This window comes from Myotis yumanensis, unplaced genomic scaffold, assembly GCF_028538775.1.
Source record: "Myotis yumanensis isolate MYYU_CA2020_CCGP unplaced genomic scaffold, mMyoYum1.0.hap1 SCAF_2, whole genome shotgun sequence".
NCBI classification, from domain to species: domain Eukaryota; kingdom Metazoa; phylum Chordata; class Mammalia; order Chiroptera; family Vespertilionidae; genus Myotis; species Myotis yumanensis.
The window spans coordinates 162047331-162067447 of NW_027223753.1; the positions used below are offsets into that span (position 1 = coordinate 162047331).

Below are 20117 nucleotides of genomic sequence, written 5' to 3' on the forward strand. Positions count from 1 at the left end.
GGGAGGGGGTGTGGCCTGAGGTCCCCCATCAAGCCCCACCAGATGGGGAGCACAGCCTCAGGTCCCTGATGATCGCACTGGTATGTGTGTGTGTGTGTGTGTGTGTGTGTGTGTATGTATATATATATTTGCTTAATTAGACCTGCTTTCTGATTTAGCTAAACTTTTTCCAGCCCAGCAAAGCACCCCAACCTCTCTTTCAGGTAACTGTCAGCAACACAGCAGTAAATATCAACATGAAGCAGATTATTGTATATCACGCAGGGAGAACAAAGGGTGAAATATTTAATTACAGCAGTGTTTGACTATATTCTGCAGTGAGAAAACCTGAAGTCATTTTGAAAGTCCACCATTTCTTATTTCTTTTCAGTTGGTTTCTAAACTTTCTAAGTTCAGTTTCTAAACTTCCTAAGTCTCCATTTTCTGGCTAATGAAAAGAAAATAGGACTCTATTGAGTCTCCTATCTACCTACTCCAGGACTTCTGTGAGGATCAAATGAGATGAGGCATGTGAAAACGTTTCACAGACATTTGGTTAAACTGTAAAATGTTTGCACCTGGCTATAAAGCAAGTCATGTTCCTGAGCTGAAGAAACTCCAAGGAGGCTAGTCGCTAGGGAGAGGAAGCCAGGAGTTGCTACGTTACGTCATTACCTGGCACCCACAGTCACTGTTTCTGGGCTGGGCTGTGGGCCACATTTCGTGCCATGGGGTCCTGGCAGCATTGGCTACAATTTGGTGGGATGTTGCTCTGGGGTGGTGGCAGGGCCTGTGTCCCACTTTGGGGAAGCTGAGTGTTGCTTTGTGAGTGCCAGGTCCACAGTGCCGTTTCTCTGTAAATGGCCAGTGTGCGCCACAGCAGCTTCTGTGTTGAGCGTCTGGCCCCTGCTGGTCAGTGGGCATCAGAGTGACTGGTCTGACGGTCGGACACTTAGCATATTAGCCATATATATATATTTATATATGATATTTAATTGTATGGATATGTCACATTTTGCTTATCCATTCATCAGTTGATGGATACTGGGGTTATTTTCACCTCTTGGCTATTATGAATAATGCTACTATGAACATTCATGTACATGTTTCTGTGTGGACATAACTTTTCATTTCTCTTGGTATATAACTAAGAGTAGAAGTACTAGGTCAAATGGCAACACTGTGTTTAACTTTCTGAGGAATGGCCAGACACTTTCAAAGTGGCGGCATCATTTTACATTTCTACAGCAGTGTATTTGTGTTCTAGTTTTTCCATATCCTCATGCCAACACTTGTTATTTGTGTTCTAGTTTTTCCATATCCTCATACCAACACTTGTAATTTCCTGGGTTTAAAAAATATTTTACTGATTGATTGACTTCAGAGAGAAGTGCTGGTTGAGGATGACCTTGCATTGTTTTCTTTGTACCTTTCTCCAACCCCTCAGTTTTGATTATCCAACCACATGAGGTAAAGGTGTTCCATTTAGTTATGTATTCACTGGTTAGTTCTTGTATGTGCCCTGATTAGGGGTCGAACTTGCAACCTTGGCGTATCAAAATAATACTCTGACCAACTGAACTACCCAGCCAGGGCTTTTTTTAAAAGAAAAAATTACCCATCACAGTGGGTATAAGATGGTTTTGATTGCATTTCCCTGGTGGCTAATGATGCTGAACATCCTTTCATGTGCCTTCTGGACACTTGTATATCTTCTCTGGAGAAATGTCTTTTCAAGTTCTTTTCCATTTTAAAATAGGACATTTTAAAATGGTCCATTATGATTTAATGTCTTTTTATTACTGAGTTGTAAGACATCTTTATATATTCTAGATGCAAGTCCCTTATTACACATATGATTTATTTGCAAATACTCTCTCCCATTCTGTGGTTTGTCCTTTCACTTTCTTGATAGTGATCTTTTAAGCTGAAGGGGTTCAGAACAAGTCTCCCCAGAACATGCCACTGTGGCCTGCAGACAAATTTGAGCTGAAGACAGTCAAGGCCCAAAAGACTCAGGAAGAGCTTTTATACCTCCCTTTAACTGCCTAAAAGGATTTTGATGGAGGGCTTGGTCCAGAAAGAGAGCTACCACCAGAGATCACTCCAAAGAGTGTGGACTGGGCGTGGGAAGCTGTGGGGGAGCTCAGCAGGGCCTGTTTGTCCCAAGTCCCCTCTGCGTCCCACTGTCTCTACATCCCGTTGTCTCTGCCTGGCATGGCGAACGTTGGTTTATCCGTCTTCCTGTGAATCACCTACCTCCCCTTTGAAGTCCCTTCTCTTAGCTCAGGACGGAATATAAGCCTCAATTGTCTGACTGCCTGTGGGTCTCATCTTTGTACGTGCCACCACCTATATACATAATTAAATGTGTTTTTATCCCAATAACTGTCTTATGTTAATTTGATTATCAGACCAAAGAACCTAAAAGGGTAGAGAAAAAATTTTGTTCCATACATTAGCAGAGAAGTTTTTAACTTTAACGCAGTCCAATCTATCTTTTTTGTTGCTTGTGCTTTTGGATATTCCTTTTCATTAAAGAAAATAAAGTCCTATTGGCTGTCTTTTCTTTCCTCCCAATGGCACTACCTATCATGAATTTCCTTTTCTGCTTTTTTTTAGTGGTTCAGTCATATATTACAATTTAATGTTGTAAACCACCCGGAACATTCCCGAAGAGTAAAAATTGGCCCTTGCATAGACATGCAAAGACACAGAATTAGAGTGTGAACTCCATCACTCACCGGCAGCAGGTGACAATCAGTGCAATGCCCAGGATCAGCAGAAGCCCGCCTCCTGCTGCTGCAATCACCACAGTGATAAGCTGATAGGCTAAACAGTTTAAAAGAAAAGGATTGGTAAGAGGTGATGAATGAATAAATGAATACACTGTATGATTCTCCTCCCCACCCCACGGTGACCTCACCTTTCACTTCCTGGGCCCCCAGCAAGGGCTCCTCAGGGTTAGCTCTACATTTCCTAGGTCAGAGGGCGGCAGAATTTGCCACCCCAAAACATGCTTCTTTGGCATGTTTTTTATTTCTGAGAAATTGCAGACATAGGAGAAGCTCTGAAAACAGCATTATTTACCCGTTTGTAAGGGAACATTACATTAGAAAGCCTGCCTGCACCAGCAATAGAGTTATTCGCAGAGAGACCTTTTTCAGCGAGAGACTGTCCTACTTGGCAGGGAAGCCATTGTTTGCCAAACATTTTCTCTTCGCACCCTCCCATGACTTGCCTTCCCCACTCTGCAGCCCCAGGCCCCTGGTCCTACCCTTAGCTCTGGAGGGTATGTTAGCCTCAATCATCGGCTGCCTTTGGAGTCTCATCTTGTGGGACTCCCATGTGCACATATGTAAATAAATGTGTTCACCTGTTAATATGTTTTATTATGGTGATGTTTGGGGGTGTCAGCTAGAATGTAGAAGGGTAGAGGAAAAGTTATTTTTCTCCCCTACACCGTTTTCAGTCAAGTTCCTCTTTCTCAGCCACTCCTAGAATAGCTCCCCAAGTGTACCTGCAGACCAGCCCTGAGATTTTCACCAATCCGTGGTAAAAAGAGAAAAATGAAGGAAATAGATGAATTTTTCAAAAACTAAATCTATCTGGTTTCAATCATTGTTCTGTCTTCTAAGACTCTGTCCTTCCTGTTTTCGCCTCACTTACTATGTGTGCATTTTATTATGTGTAAATTATGCCTCCAGTAAAATTGGTTTCTAAAAACTAATGGAGAAAATATGGAATCTTTTCTTGGCTACTTCCCACCCTTTGGTGTTGTTTCTGAGATTTGTTTTAAATGTATAGTGACAGTAAATATAAACATTCTTAATTTGGTTTTAGGTTTTTAATTAATAAAATAAAAAGGAGGTGACGCTAGGTTAGACTCTCCAGTTTTATAAGAAGTATTACTGGCCGGTTAAGACCAGAGCTGGGAATCACTGCATATACCATGCTAGGCACTGAGTGGTTTCCTCAATACATACAAATGGAATTTAACTACCAAAAATTAGCAGTCACATATGCAGGTACATATCATACATAATAATATTTTTTAATTCATAAATTTTATACCCATGCATTTCTGGGAAAATCATAGTTTAGTAAAGCTTATTAAATAATGATTTTTTAAAAAATTAATCCTTACCCAAGGATATTTTTTTCATTTCTTCTTTTTTTTTTAGATAGAGTGGAAGGAAGGGAGGGGTGAGAGGGAGAGAGAGAGAAACACCAATGTGAGAGAGACACATTGATTAGTTGCCTCCTACACATGCTCTGACTGGTTGGGGATCAAACCTGCAACCCAGGTATGTGACCTAAACCAGAAATTGAACCCACAACCCTTCAGTGTGTGGGCGGCACTCTAACCACTGAACACACCAGCCAGTGCCAGATAGATTTTTCCGATGTTGTGGAAATATAATTAAAATTTTGCTCTGAGGGCCTACGGTCCAGGATGTAAAAGTGGCCAATAGCCAGGTTTTTTATAGTAAAATAAGATGGAACCATGCTCTCCATGTCTCAGGCAACACCGAAGGAAAATGCATGGAGCTGAGAGTGAGCTGACTGTGAGGCAGAAGCAAATGCAAGCGAGGCAACCATTTGCCTATCCTTTATTTGAATAAACAGCACAGAAACTTGGTTATCTAGAAGACCATGACTACTAAGATATACAGAAAACAAAGCTAAACCTTGGAAGGAGGTCATTCTCGCCCTCACCTCCTAATACATGTATTCAAACTTCACTTTTAACAAAAGTGAAGACAAAAGACAAATCTTGACTTTCACCTCTTTCTCACCTCCACAACTACCACCCCCTAAGCTACAGTCTACTCTTGATTAGACAACTGAGCCGCCTCCCAACATACCTTCCTGCACCCAGTCTTGCCCACTCATTTCAAAACACAAATCTGATCATGTCATTTCCCAGCTTTAATAAACCTACAGTGAAACAAATGAACAAACCAACCTACAGCGGCCCTCTCTGTTTCTAAAGACCAAAGTCTGGCTCCTACTCATCCCTCCACACCAAACTCAAAACCTCTCACTTCAGCAAAACCAGCAGGTGCTCAATTTAGCGGTGGCCTCACAAGTGGCTGCAGTGGCAGGTTCCCCCTGAAAACAGGCAGTTTTGTCTCAGAAGAGACAGACTCAGAAGCACTGTGCCCAGTGCTTCTCAAACCATCTGTGGTCTAGGACCTATTTTTCTTTGCTTGTGCGTTTTTATATTATTTTTAAGTAAAGAAAATAAAGTCTCATTTCATCTTTCCCTATAGGCACCAACTTTCATGAATTTCCCTTTCTCCTTTTTTTGTTTTTGTTTTTTTGGTGTTTGTTTTTTTTTAGTGGGCCTGCAGATTCTTATTTTTTATTTATTTTTAAAATTTTTTATTGATTTTAGAGAAAGGAAGGTGGAGAAAGAGAAACACAAACGTGTATGCACCCAGATCAGGAATCCAACCCACAGCCCGCGTATGTGCCCTGACCAGGAATCAAACCTGGCCACCTTTTGGTTCATGGGACGACGCTCACCCAACTAAGCCACACTGGCCAGGGCGCTTTCTCCTTTTTTTAAGGAGTCGACTGCGGAGTGACTTTGCAAAATACAATAATACTATTTTTTAAAAGGATCCCATGGTTGGATGTCACAGCATGTGAAATTAACATCAATATTTCTAAGTTTAACATAAATGTTTCCTCTCAATTTCTGTGTTTCTTGTTGCAGCCCGATAACAGCTGGCAGATCACATTTTGAGGAGCACTGGTACACCCTCGTGCTCCTGAAACTTTCCTGTGGGTCTGAACCACCCAGAGGCTGTGCAAACTCAGATGGCTGGTCCCCACCTGAAGAGACTTGATTCAGCAGGTCTGGGCCTGGGCCAAGAAGAGAAGTTGTACCTCCAGCAGGCTCTGGGGGCACAGTGATGCCGCCGGCCTGCAGACCAGACTTTGGGCAGCATTGGCTTAGATGACACAGGAGAGGAATCTTAGACTGCACATGGGTGCTGAGAAAGAGCTGGGAGGGAATTCACCAAAACGCTCATGGAAGTTAGTGCTGCCTCAAGTACTTTGCGTTCTTCTTTGGGGTTTTCTGTATGTCCCAGATTTTAAAAAACATATATATATTTTTACTGATTTCAGAGAGGAAGGGAGAAGGAGGGAGAGGTAGAAACAATGAGGAGAGAGAATCATTGATCAGCTGCTCCTGCACGCCCCCTACTGGGGATCGAGCCCGCAACCAAGGTATATGCCCTTGATTGGAATCGAACCGTGGACCCTTCAGTCTGTGAGCCGACGCTCTATCCACTGAGCCAAACCAGCTAGGGCTGTCCCAGATTTTATTCATATGTGTACACACACTCACTCATAACCTCCTCTAAATGTAGAAATTGTGTGTGTATACATAATTTATCTTATACACATATATAATTTTTTAAAGAGTATGTTTGATGTTCTTTGGCAGCCATATCACTGGAAACTTGTAATAAGTTTATGGACAACATAACCCACAGATCTTTTTTCTCATACCAGCTGTGAAGTCAGTTCATGAACTATGTGATTCTTTGGACTCAAGTACTGACTTTAGATTTATTATGAGGCCACGTGATGATGTACAGGTGCATGGGATTCAAATCAACATCAACTGTAACGTTCATCAGTTCCGCAGTCGCTCTGAAAGGTGACTTACTAAGGTGAGAGAAGGCAGTGGGTGTCGGCTTAAGTTTGTCTGTCTTATCCTTTCCACTTTGAGGAGATCTCCAGAATGATGGACTTGGAATTCTCAGTCTTACTTTCTTTCTTTTTTAATTGATATTTTTTAGGGAGAGAGGAAGGGAGAGGGATAGAGAGATAGAAACATCGATGAGAGAGAAACATCATTGATCGGCTGCCTCCTGCACAGCCCCTACTGGGGATCGAGCCCGAAACCTGGGCTTGTGCCCTGACCGGGAATCGAACTGGTGACCCCTTGGTTCTTGGGTTGACGCTCAACCACTGAGCCACGCTGGCCAGGCTTACTTTCTTCTTGACATCTGCTGACATTTCAGTGTTTCTCCAGCAGTGGCTCTATCTTTTCTTTATTCGTATAGTTTGATCCTCGGTTGGTGTCGCTGTCATCACTGTTGGCATTTTTCATTAAGACAACCATTCTGAGCCTTGGCCTTTTCTACAGTCTATTTTGTCCTTGCTCGTATGCTTATTTGGGTGGATTCTACTGGACTGTCTGCTTACCAGCCCTCTTTCGGGAGCTGTTCACCCCCAGTGCAGGTTATGGTGGGGTGGTCAGGCTGGCATGATACCATCCCCTGGCCACAGCAGATTGGTCTGGGAGGAAACACATGGATCAATTAGTTCCTGCACAAAAATTTCAATTTGGGGAAAATAGAGAGCCTCCTCCTTCAAACTGGCTGAACGGGTAACACACACTCGGTGACGTTTGTAGAGCCTGTTTCCATCACGTGGTCGGGGAAGGAGAGCGCGCCTGTGCGCAGCGGAGAGCGGAGATGAAGGCGGGGTCCGGTGAAAGAAGGCCCTGGCCACCAGCTGCTGGAATTCCCGACATCCCCCTGAGGCTGGAATCCCATGACACACCCCGGGATCCTTCCAATAAACTGTCTTTGTTGCTTAAGCTGGGTAGGCCTCTTTACGCCAGAAGAGAACCTTAGCCAACGGTGACACTGTGATTTATAATAAGAAATATATCCTTAGTCTTCATCCCAGTTCCAGGAAGCGCTCCTAAAACCCTTGGCAGAGGTTCTCAACCTGTGGGTCGCAACCCCTTTGGCGGTCGAACGACCCTTTCACAGGGGTCACCTAAGACCATCCTGCATATCAGATATTTACATTATGATTCATAACAGTAGCAACATTACAGTTATGAAGTAGCAACAAAAATAATTTTATGGTTGGGTCACAACATGAGGAACTGTATTTAAAGGGCCAGAAGGTTGAGAACCACTGCTTAGAATTTCCTAAGTGACGAGAGCCCATGAAGGTGTCTTCTGTGATGTCCACGAGGTGACTTTTGGAAAGTACCTAAGGATGGGGAGTGGTTGCCAGGGGAACCAACCTTGTGATTAGAGAGTTAGAACTTTCAGTCCTACCTTCTGACCTCCGGGGAGGGGAGAGGGCCGGGAGGTTGAATTGATTGCCAATAACCAATGATTTAATCAATCGTTCCTTTGTAATGAAACCTCCAGAAAAACCCAAAAGGATGGGGTTTGGAGAGTTTGGAGAGAGTCACACACTCAGAGGGCATGGAAGCTGTGCACCCCTCCCCCCACCTTGCCCTGTGCACCTCTAACTCCCCGCTGGCGGAGCGGGGTGGCTGCGCAGGAATCTCTGGGGGAGGGAACCTTTGCATGGAAAGGATGGGCTATGAAGGGGCAGGTTGTAAATATGAAAAGCGGATGGACGGAACATCTGCAGCCAGACAAGGGTAATCTAGGAAATGATATGAGTTCCAGAATCACAAAAGGACAATAACCACAAAGTGGGAAAATGGCTTAGGGCAGTGGTTCTCAACCTTGGCTGCACATTAGAATCACCTGGGAATCTTTTTAAAATCCTGATTTCTGGGCCCCATCCTCCGGAAATCCTGTTTCTTTGTTACTAATGTTGTGGCCTCACCCCATAACAAAGAAACAGAATTTCCGGAGGATGAGGCCCAGAAATCAGGATTTTAAAAAGATTCCCAGGTGATTCTAATGTGCTTCCAAGGTTGTGAACCACTGGCTTAAAGGATGGGACTATAAGACAAACTTAAAAAGGGTAATAAGCAAATGGCGAGTTTATGATGGTCATCCACAGAGTAGGATTCCACAGAGTATGGAAAATGACATTATAATAAAGTTAGGTAAATGACAATATTGCACAGTTTACTCAATTTACTAGCAGGTTACAAACAGTACATTCGGTGAGATCCAATTCCATACATAACGCTGGGGAGATACAGAACACCAGTGCTTCTCAAACTTGAAAATGCATGTGAATCTGCATATTAACCGAATTCGCTTAAAGTCCAGGTTCTGGTGCAGCAGGGCTGGAGTGAGGAGGTGGAAATTCTGCATTTCCAACAGCTCCCGGGAGCTGCTGCGGGTCCTGCGGACCACACTCAGCAGCAAGGATGCAGACCAGTGATGTTTCACGGATGATGACACTGTTTAGTTTAGCTTTCTTCTTCCCTGAATTTATATTTATTTTCTAGTTAACTTGGGACAAATATTAAAATCAACATGTGTTGTTTCATGTTATGAAAAAAATGTATTTTAAAAAGAGAAAAAGGGTGAGCTAAACCAGGATGCCATGGGAAATAGAATAAGACTGTGAGGAGGAGCCAATATGAAATTCGAGCACAGGAGGGAGCGTGCACACCGAGGAAGAGGTGGGGCAGCAAGGGGAGGGCGAGGGGGGCATCCTGACAACAAGCCTGTAAGAGGATCCGGGGCCAGGGGGCACGTGGCACGAGGATTGCTGGAATCTGGGGTATAAATAGAGACGTTCCACATGGGAACATAACCAAAAGGAGGGCAGTGATGAGACAGGTGCAGACCTGAGCTGCCCAGGTGTAGGTGGCCCTGCCAGGTGCACACGGGAATCCCGCTGGGCCCTCACCACCTCAGGAACTAAAGGACTTGAAAGAAGGGCTGGAGCTGCCCTCGCAGTTTGAAGGACATTCTCTATGAGGAAGAAGGCGTGCAATCCAGACACAACTAGAGAGCTAATGGGAAAATTTGGACAGACAGGTCACAGGTTATGCCGAAACCCAGAACACAGTAGAGTTGGACGACTCCCAGGAATGTAGGCGTGAAGGAGTCTCAAGGCCATGGCTTGGCTGGACAAAGCTGGGCGCCCATCTCACTGAGCTTGGGCAGAATGTGTGCCCCGAGAATGCATGGAGAACAAGCACTTGTTGTCTACAAAGAATCCAGCCCAACCACAGCCCCCAGAAGGCACTCTCCGCCTCTGAATGACAGCAGAAGTGGCAGCGGAGAGTGATCAGAGCCCTGTTGTTTGGCACAGAACACTGAGTGACAAGCCAGACTTCACAAGGCGCCACTGATGGGGGTGAAGTTCAGGTGTTCCTGATTCCTTAACCAACGCCCAGGGCTGGTCTCTGACCTCAGGGAACGGAGCAGGTGGCATATACTATTTGTTATCAGCCCCTCTTCGTTGCTTGGCAACACTAAAGCTAATTCAGATGTCAAAATCATAAAGTGGTATTTACACGCCATCACTGAGTTAACACAGGCGTCACCAACAAAAGGTGGCCAGGAGCTAGGCTCCATCCAGATAGCAGTGTGCCCCCTGCTGGACATGAGAGCAACTGGGATAAACAGAAAAAAGTCCCAGATCAGAGAGAAATTCTGGCTACTTCCAAGACCCAACACACAAAATGAGGAGACACAGAAACTTACAGAACAGCCCACGGATATAGGGTTTATCATCTCCAGGCACCCATAGTATTTAATAATCCCTGGGGAGTTGGGCGGGGGGGCAGGCACTAGCTGCCACTTAGGACACCCCTTTCCCTCCACCACTACAGCCCTTTCCCCATGTCCAGTTCCCTCTCTGGGTCACTCTTCCCTTCACTGAGAGGTAGGGAGCATTCTCTGGTAAAAACGATTTGGGAAGCTGCTTGACCAACGCCGGTCCGAGTCACTGGCTCATTCTATGAGAGCCTGTCAGGGCCGAGAGGCCCCAGGGGGACGGGGCAGGTGGCTGCTCTCCCCTCCTGCTCCCTGGCTCCCCCCAGAGCTGCTGCAGCTCCGCACTCCTCGCCCTCTTGCTCATTCACTTCTTTGCCATCTGATGGGACTATATTCCAATACGTTACTTGCAAATGTGATGCAACTCTGTTGTGATCGCCTCCCTTGCTTAAAGTATTCCTTATGTTATCTACTTCTAATGTCTTAGGACAAGGCCCGCAGGCTTGTGGTGTAGTCACTACTGTGAGCCCCACAACCATCTTTTCTAAAGACTATGCCCTTTAGTGCTAGTATTGCAGCGTTCGGCGAAACAAGTCTCAGATATCTTACATGCTTTACCTGACGGCTCAGCCTCCGTTTTCCACACTGAAAAGTCCTAGGTCTTCTCTGGTGTATTCTTGGGTGCAAACCACCCCTCTCTCTGATCAGTTTAAGGACGCTCTAAGTTCTAGCAAAGTACTGAATCTGACGAAGGGGGCCGGGGAACCCCTGATTTACAGTGTGTTGGTCATGAGTCCCGGAGGCCTGGATGCGGGATTGGTGTCTCAGTGGGGGCAGTCTTGTGGGACTGAGCACTTCACCTGCGAGGTCTGAGTGGTGTCAGAACTGCTCCATGTGCGGAAAACCCACGAATCTGATGTTAGAAGTGTCGTGAGTAAAAATCCGTTCATAGTATCACGGAACACCATTTGGTGTGTGATGACTCGGTCCATCGTAACGAATGTCGGCACTTAAAGTTGTTTCCTGATGCCCTTAGGAACTGCTAGGGACCACACGGTCATTTACTCCACCACACAGTGGCCGCAGGTTGCTACTTTTTAAAAGAAGATAATCATTAATTCTGTGGGTTCCTCCCTCTCTGTTCAGTATGGCTCTAAATATAGTTGCTTTGGAAGTACTTCTCGTCTTCCTCTTAGGCTGTCTCCTGTAACCTCTGCTAGTTTGCAGTCAGGGTAAATAGGATGACCATAGTCACCAGAAATCCTAGATGGATATTTAACCCCAAATCTCTAGAGTCTGGCCTTCAAGTGGCTCCACGCTGAGTACACCAAGAGAGTGTGTACTCAGGACTGAATTTGTTTTCTTTTACTTAATGTATTATTCATGTTCAGAAAAGGTACATAATGAAACTTACTAAAAGAAAGTTTACGAGCAAAGAAAATGTCATTGAGGACATAAAATGCAAGGTACACCACTGGGGAACAGATATGGGACTGTTACACATGTTAGATAAAACCGTGTCTACTTTTGGTCTAAGTAAACTTAGAATATGGACTGTTGGCATGTTTACCTATAGAATAAAGGACAAAGCGGCCCTAAGATGAAGCACTGAGTGTTGTTATTCCTATTCCATCCTACACCCCAGAGTATCTTTCATAATTTTGAGGGTGATTCAACTTGTCAGGTTTCCATATAAGAAAATGTCAGTGAAAGTGATTCTAAATTCATCACAACTGCTTTTTTTGTTTTCAAAGAACTAAATTAGGTGTGACATGTGCCACGCATGCACACAGCTAGCTACCACTGTCCTACCCTCTGTGCTTCGGGGAGCGCGAACATCAACAAGCAGCTGCTCTGAGCCCGTCTCTAGCCCGAGCCCAGGCCATGCCTGTCCTGGAGTTTCTACCCCGCTGTGTTCTTCCTCCCTGCCCAGTCTGTCCTCCTCACTGCAGCCCGGCTTGATTTTCTTGCCCAAACTGCCTTCCTGCTCTAAGACCTGCTAGTTCCACAACAGAAATGGATCAGTCTATACTCTCAGGCTGGCCATCCAAACCCCCAACAGCTTGGTCCCCCGTACTCTGCCAACCTCGTCCTCCACTAGCCACCTTCCTCTTTCTCTATCCCAGTGGTTCTCAACCTTGGCTGCACATTCGAATCACCTGGGAATCTTTTTAAAATCCTGATTTCTGGGCCTCATCCTCCGGAAATTCTGTTTCTTTGTTACTAATGTTGTGGCCCCAACCCATAACAAAGAAACAGAATTTCCGGAGGATGAGACCCAGAAATCAGGATTTTAAAAAGATTCCCAGGTGATTCGAATGTGCAGCCAAGGTTGAGAACCACTGCTCTATCCTCAGCCACATCCACTTACACGCTGACCAGCGAATACCATGGCCCAGGCTGCCCTAAGACCTCTAAGTGTTCCTTCCTCCTTCCTCCTCCATACCTACCAAAGTCTCCCAACACCTCCAAACCACCCCCTCCCAGAAGCAGAGATGCTATTCTCCTTGGCTGTGGCCCCTCCCTGCCTGCCTCACATCTCACACTTAATTTGCTGTAGTCACACTCCCAGCCAGGGCTACTGAGGGAGGTGTTTATCTCCCCCACCAGCCCTCAGTCCCTGCAGAGCACATTGCTTTCCACACACCTCCCAGCACAGGGGCTGAGGGAACAGCGGATCTGGACTGAGGAGCGGGGAGGGGACAGACACCCTGCTCGCTGACAACCCTGCCAGGCCCCGCCCACGCGGAACGGGCCCCTTTTGCATACTCACGGTTTCCACAGTTGAGACCACCAAGGCCAAATGGGCAACTGCAAGTCAACAAAGAAAAAGAACAAGAATGAGTCTCAAATCTCAAAAGAAATCATTGCGGCAATTTACTAAGTAATTTCTAAGTAAGGTCTGCAACAAATGCATCAGAATAAGTGAACCTGGAGCCTACCTCATGCAGGTTTCGTTTTCAAGCCTGTATCCGTCTTCACACGCTGAAAGAGAAAAGGACAGTCCATGAAGGTGGCCACTTCCCTTGGCCTAGACTGGCAGTTCATTAAACACCAGCCAACCTAAAGTCCACAAGAATATTCTAGAACCAGAAGGCCACAAATGGCTTTAGGATTATCTGTTATCTGGGCTAAATAATATTGTCAGCTCAACTCATAATTTTACCAAGAAAAAAAAATTAACCTCTTTGTGGTTCTCAGTTTCCCATCTATAAAGAATAAATAATAATAATATATACTAATATATACCTTATAGTGTCTTGGAGGGGAATAAGTAAAATAAGGTTTAGCACAGTGCTTGACACACAGCAACCACTAAATAAATGTTTTACATTATTTTGCAACAAATGCCATGCTCTCTGGAAGTTCTCTGTGGCCCCCGGGCAGCATCACATACACAGACAAGTGCTTCACCCAAACCCTCATCTGCTGGGTGGGAGCTTCCAGGCCATGACTGTCATCTGGGCACACGTAACGCCCATCTGTTACCCGGCCTGCGTGCGGGCTGCTGGGCTGGGCTGTTTTCACGTAGCTTTGGAAGTATCCTGACTCCAGATATGCTGATGTTTCTTTATTTCGAATGGGTTCATTTGGTCATTCATTAAAGGCTGAGCAACTGTGGGCACGGTGCTGTTCTAGGCACTACAGCGTGCCTCATGGCCACCCCCGAGGGGCTCTGACCCGCAGAGCACTGAGGATGAAATGAACATGGGACTAACTAGCATATATGTCCAATTGGGCTTCCCCCTTGATATGGAACACAATAAAATTCAAGCCTTTGTCCTTTTAAGAAAAATAAGTGGTGGAGTCCTAAACACTCTTTTGTTCTTTTACAGGAAACTAACTCAAGCCCTGCCAGTCTTGCCCTGTCATTTGCTGCCCTATGATCCACTGTTCATTCGGTGAACATTGCTAAACCCTGAAACATGCTGAGTGTGTCCTGGACCCAGGCACCGCCCTCAAGGGACTTGCTGTCTGGGGAGAGAAAGAGACCCGAGAACAGGGAGCTGGAATTCATCACGAAGCCTGTGTGATGGAAGGAGGCTGCGATACCTGTGGGAAGGTCACCTAGTTTAATCTTACAGACCGTTAGAAAGTCTGGTAAAGGCACTGTAAAGGCATGTGAGACAGTAAGTGCGTGTGTGCATGTGTGCACGTGTGTGTGCACGACAGAGAACAATGCAGCTATGCTAGTGTACAAATATGAACTGCAGATTTAGAAAACACACCCACACCTCTATCTCCCATTTATGCAGGGGCCTGACCCCTGATCTGCAGTGTCCAAAGGCAACTCACTCTAAATACCTCTGTGCTCCATTACCAGTGGCCAGAAGATGTCACTGCTGACCCATCAGAACCCAGCAGACAGGGCTGTGACCAAGGAGATCCCTCATGTACTCATCAGAGGCCTGACGGCTATAGACGAAAATCTAACTGCAGAAACGAGGCTGCAGAGGCCCTCGGCAGCAAAGCCCACAAGCTAACCACGGTTCTTTATGTTGCTTCTTGGGTCATCCCTGGATAAACACAGATCGCCGGACCTGTGTCGTTGCATTTGAAAACCTCTGACAGCTATGCCATCACTAATGCTCGTCTGCAGGCGACACAAATAGGAAACTGCTGACTTGGAAGCAGAGGGGAAGTGGCCCGGGCCAGCCAGGGGCAGAAGCGGCCACCAGACGCTCCAGAGGCACTCTAGATGCCCGCACCTCTGCCCACTTCCCTCTCCCTCCCGACAGCCACGCTGCCCCAGCGGATGGATTTGAGCAGAGGTCACCTTCCCACAAGGCTCAGTGAATAAGAAGGGCGAGGAACACTCGGCATTAACCCAGATAAGACGGAATTAGGAAGCGGCATCTCTTTGTATGAGGGCGGCAGCCTGACGTGCTGAGGAACACCGGGAAGCTGCCCATCACGGAGCACTGGCCCTCTTCTCAGCGCCCACCGCAGGGCCTGTGTGCAGAGCGGAGGACGTCCATGAACCTAAGCCACCGCGTCTGATGCTCAGAACGAGCGCGCTGCCCTCAAATGTATTTTTATCCTCTCCTGACAGAATGAGTCCTCCAGCGGCAGTCCTGACAGCTGCAAGTGGCATGCCACTTTTCGCAAATATGCGATTTGACTCTGATTCCAGGACACCTATCAGCAGCCAGTGTTGGCTGCTGCAGTCCTTCAGAGTCAGGGTACTTCGCACTCTGGGCCTGGGCTCCACCCTACACTCACTGAGCAGCCTCTGACCTCAAACTACACGAACTTAAGCCTCACCTAAAAGGTTTGCGGAATTAGCTTTCTGTCCTTAAATACTTTATGAAACCTTTAAAAACTAAGGCTCAGCCCTGACCGGTTTGGCTCAGTGGATAGAGCGTCGGCCTGCGGACTCAAGGGTCCCGGGTTCGATTCCGGTCAAGGGCATGTACCTTGGTTGCGGGCACATACCCAGTAGGGAGTGTCCAGGAGGCAGCTGATCGATGTTTCTCTCTCATCGATGTTTCTGACTCTCTATCCCTCTCCCTTCCTTTCTGTAAAATATATATAAAAAAACCAAACAAACAAAAAAAAACCTAAGGCTCATTGTTCAACAACAACCACCTGGGTAAAATACAAGAGCAATGTGGATGGCTTCCACAGTACCACCGTATGTATATGTTGCCCTCTTTAATTCTTAGACGATCAATGAAGTGTCACTACACCCATGTCACAGAAGAGGAAACTGAGGTCCAGCGAAGTGGAGTGACTTGCCCAAGGTGATACGTGACCGGGGAGGCCAAGGTGGGCTCTGACCCACTTGGGCCACAGCTGCTGCTAAAAGGTACAGCCTAACTCCATGCTTGTATCACCATTTTAAAAGATTAGCAGACAATAGAGTAAAGCTTTGGGAATTAAAACAATAATTTTTCTAACTTCCTTAAAGTGGAAAGAAAAAAGAAAAGGCGTTGCCGGCCAGAGGCATTCCATTCTCTTTACTTTCCCTTTGAATCCAGGGGCCAGGCCAGCGCAGGGTCAGAGGTAATGCTGCTATTCCAAGGAGGTAATGTATTCCACAACAAGGGCTGGTTACCCCCAGCTTAGAGCAGGCCACCGAGCTGGAGGAGCCCCGGCAGAGAAAAGCAAGGCGCACAGAGCCCGAGAAGAGAAGCGGCAGGCACCTCGGCAGGAGTGGTCCATCTTGTTGAACTGGAAGTAGCCCGACTTGCACTGGCACAGTGCCACCCCGTCCAGGTCCATGCAGACGGAGGTCTCCTTGTCACATTCCGGGGTCTTCCGCTTGCACAAGCTGCCCGCTGGAATGGAAAACAAGACAGTGAAACCACACAAAACCTCGTCCACCTCAGACCTTAAGACGCAGGAACTTCCTATGTCAAGAGGCTCCGAGGACAGGTTCCCAAAAAACCTGCCGGTGCACGCTCCTTGCCCAGGTGCATTCTGCCTTCTGCCCCTCCTCCCCTGGGTCGGCCCCAGGCCTCTTTACTGAGCGTTCACACAGCATGTGGAGATGGAGAAGCCCAGAGGAAATGGAGCTGGCCCCAGCTCCGAGCCACTGCACGGACGGCCCTCGAAGGTGTGGGATCTTCTCGAGTAAGGACTGCGGGGGGAGATCACAGACACCCAGGAGCCGAGACCATGCTCCACGGAGAAGGCTGAGGGGCAGACCTGCCTCAAGCTGAAGGCGCTTCAGCCTGTGTCTGTGCAGCCTGGGAGGCTCACCTGACAACAGATGGTCCGAGGGGCAGTGGAAGATGACCTGGGCTCTGCGGGCTGTAGTTTTATTGTGTCCCCTGCCTGCTTCCCCACTACATTGACCATGTCTCCCGGTTTATTCATCTCTGGGTCTCCAGCACCTCAGAGACTGGCCCCCACACAGTGCCTGATACACATGCAGAAGGTGCCGTCGGACCTCCAGTCACCGCGTCACCATGAGAGACAGGCAGGCCGCGAAGGCGTGCATCTTTCAGGCTTCATATCTCCTTCGCTTGAAGGCCCTGTTTCTTCCATGTGTACCCACCTGGCTGTGTCCAGCCCTGGTGTGTGGGCCATGTTCATTTCATGGATGACAAAGCACCATTTTCATTAGCAAAAAGCTCTCAGGTTGGGCATGTGGCTTCTCTGGGATTGTACACATTGGACCCTCTCTGGGACTGTATACATTGGACCCTCTGGGACTGTACACATTGGGCCCTCTGGGACTGTACACATTGGACCCTCTCTGGGACTGTACACATTGGACCCTCTGGGATTGCACATATTGGACCCTCTCTGGGATTGTACACATTGGACCCTCTCTGGGATTGTACACATTGGACCCTCTGGGACTGTACACATTGGGCTCTCTGGGACTGTACACATTGGACCCTCTCTGGGACTGTACACATTGGACCCTCTCTGGGATTGCACACATTGGACCCTCTGGGACTGTACACATTGGACCGTCTCTGGGATTGTACACATTGGACCCTCTCTGGGACTGTACACATTGGACCCTCTCTGGGATTGCACACATTGGACCCTCTGGGATTGCACACATTGGACCCTCTGGGATTGTACACATTGGACCCTCTCTGGGACTGTACACATTGGACCCTCTCTGGGATTGTACACATTGGGCCTTCTCTGGGACTGTACACATTGGACCCTCTCTGGGATTGTACACATTGGGCCCTCTCTGGGACTGTACACATTGGACCCTCTCTGGGATTGTACACATTGGGCCCTCTCTGGGACTGTACACATTGGACCCTCTCTGGGATTGCACACATTGGACCCTCTGGGACTGTACACATTGGACCCTCTCTGGGATTGCACACATTGGGCCCTCTCTGGGACTGCACACATTGGACCCTCTCTGGGACTGTACACATTGGACCCTCTCTAGGATTGTACACATTGGACCCTCTCTGGGATTGCACACATTGGACCCTCTCTGGTACTGTACACATTGGACCCTCTGGGACTGTACACATTGGACCCTCTCTGGGATTGTACACATTGGACCCTCTCTGGGATTGCACACATTGGACCCTCTCTGGGACTGTACACATTGGACCCTCTGGGACTGTACACATTGGACCCTCTCTGGGATTGCACACATTGGACCCTCTCTGGGACTGTACACATTGGACCCTCTCTGGGATTGCACACATTGGACCCTCTCTGGGACTGTACACATTGGACCCTCTGGGACTGTACACATTGGACCCTCTCTGGGATTGCACACATTGGGCCCTCTGGGACTGTACACATTGGACCCTCTCTGGGACTGTACACCTTGGACCCTCTGGGATTGCACACATTGGACCCTCTCTGGGATTGTACACATTGGACCCTCTGGGACTGTACACATTGGACCCTCTCTGGGACTGTACACATTGGACCCTCTCTGGGACTGTACACATTGGGCCTTCTCTGGGATTGTACACAGCAGACACAATGAGGGTGCATTCTACCACCTAAGATAAGTCCCTCCCAAAAATGACACATGTAATTGGGGTACACAGACAACAGAACAAAACTATGAAACCAACGGGAGAGTAAGCAGTAACCTAGACCCGTGTACAGGGCAAAGCAAGCCTGTCATGTGCTCCTGCTGTTGGCAGACAAGAGCAAGTTCAGATTGGGGGAGAGCCACGGAAGGGCAATGTATACATTGTGCTTTGAGGATGGTCTCCTCTCTCCCACCTTAAGGAAGACACCAACCTATTCAGAAACCAAAACTGCCCCTGCCTAGGCCAGTCTGATGACAGGAGCTGATGTCCACACAGTGTGGGGGTGGGGGAGTCGGATGGCGGTCCCAGCATCAGACTCCTTTTCTGAGTCCTAAGAGCTTGGGGCCTGGTGGATGGCCTGGTCACAGGGAGGTAAGTTTAGGACACAACTTCGGTTCTCAACACCAAGTTTCCTGTCTTTATCAGTGGAGGCTGACGTGCTAAATCAGAACCCTGTTTGTGCGTGTGATAGAATTTCCTTTGTTTATTGTGAAAAGCCTGTATTTAAGGGAGAAAAATAAAAAATGAAAAATCTCACCAAGCCAACACTGCAAAGCTGGCAGCAGAGAGGTCCTAAAACCCCGCAATCCCTCATCTCTACTTTCTGAAGGCGCTGCCAGCCCTCAAGCCTTAATCTGAAGGAATACCTCCAGGGCCAGGCAGCCTGGCCAGCTCCAGCCTTGTCCAGCAGCCAGCCTGAGTGCCTGGCCTGATTAGATATTCTCTGGAAGCCCGTCATGTTTTCCTTTCATCCTGCCCCTTAATCCAGCGTGCTGTCTAACTACTCGCCCGGCACGGAGGCAGATTCCTGGGAACGCAAGGGAAGCTGGCCCTGCCCATGCTATGGAGGAGTTGCTATCCTCAAAATTCTCAAAGAACAGAATTTTTCTACCATAAATCCATCAAACGGAACCACGCAGAATCCCATTTTCATTGGAAGCCTGGCGATGTGATTGTTCTACATCCCCAGTTCCCATGGTCCTTCCTGGGCATGACATCCGCCGGACAGACAATGAGAACTTATGAAGGTCTAAGACTGAGACCCTGCCAGGGGGATTTCCAAGGATTCTAAACCTCTGGAGACATGAGAGCTGCAAGGTTCCAAAAGGAGAGGAAGTAGGTATTTTGTGAACTAAAGGGTCAAAGCCCGCCTTTCCCATGGCCGCGTCCAGAGTAGTCGGTGCTGCCCAGATGTTGGAAACACCCAGATGTCAGAGCCTGAGAGCTCCTG

The 20117-nt window shown here is 47.5% G+C and overlaps 1 protein-coding gene across 1 annotated transcript in view; it reads right to left on the reverse strand.

Annotated features, from left to right (window-relative positions):
• The window catches only part of HEG1 (heart development protein with EGF like domains 1), an 89143-nt gene that overhangs the window by 10555 nt on the left and 58471 nt on the right, over positions 1–20117 (reverse strand). The window contains exons 13-16 of the mRNA XM_070406398.1: positions 16553–16687; positions 13349–13391; positions 13180–13217; positions 2724–2811 (exon numbers count right to left, since the gene is read on the reverse strand). Of these exons, the coding sequence (XP_070262499.1) occupies positions 2724–2811; positions 13180–13217; positions 13349–13391; positions 16553–16687 (304 nt within the window). The remainder of the gene's footprint in view (positions 1–2723; positions 2812–13179; positions 13218–13348; positions 13392–16552; positions 16688–20117) is intronic.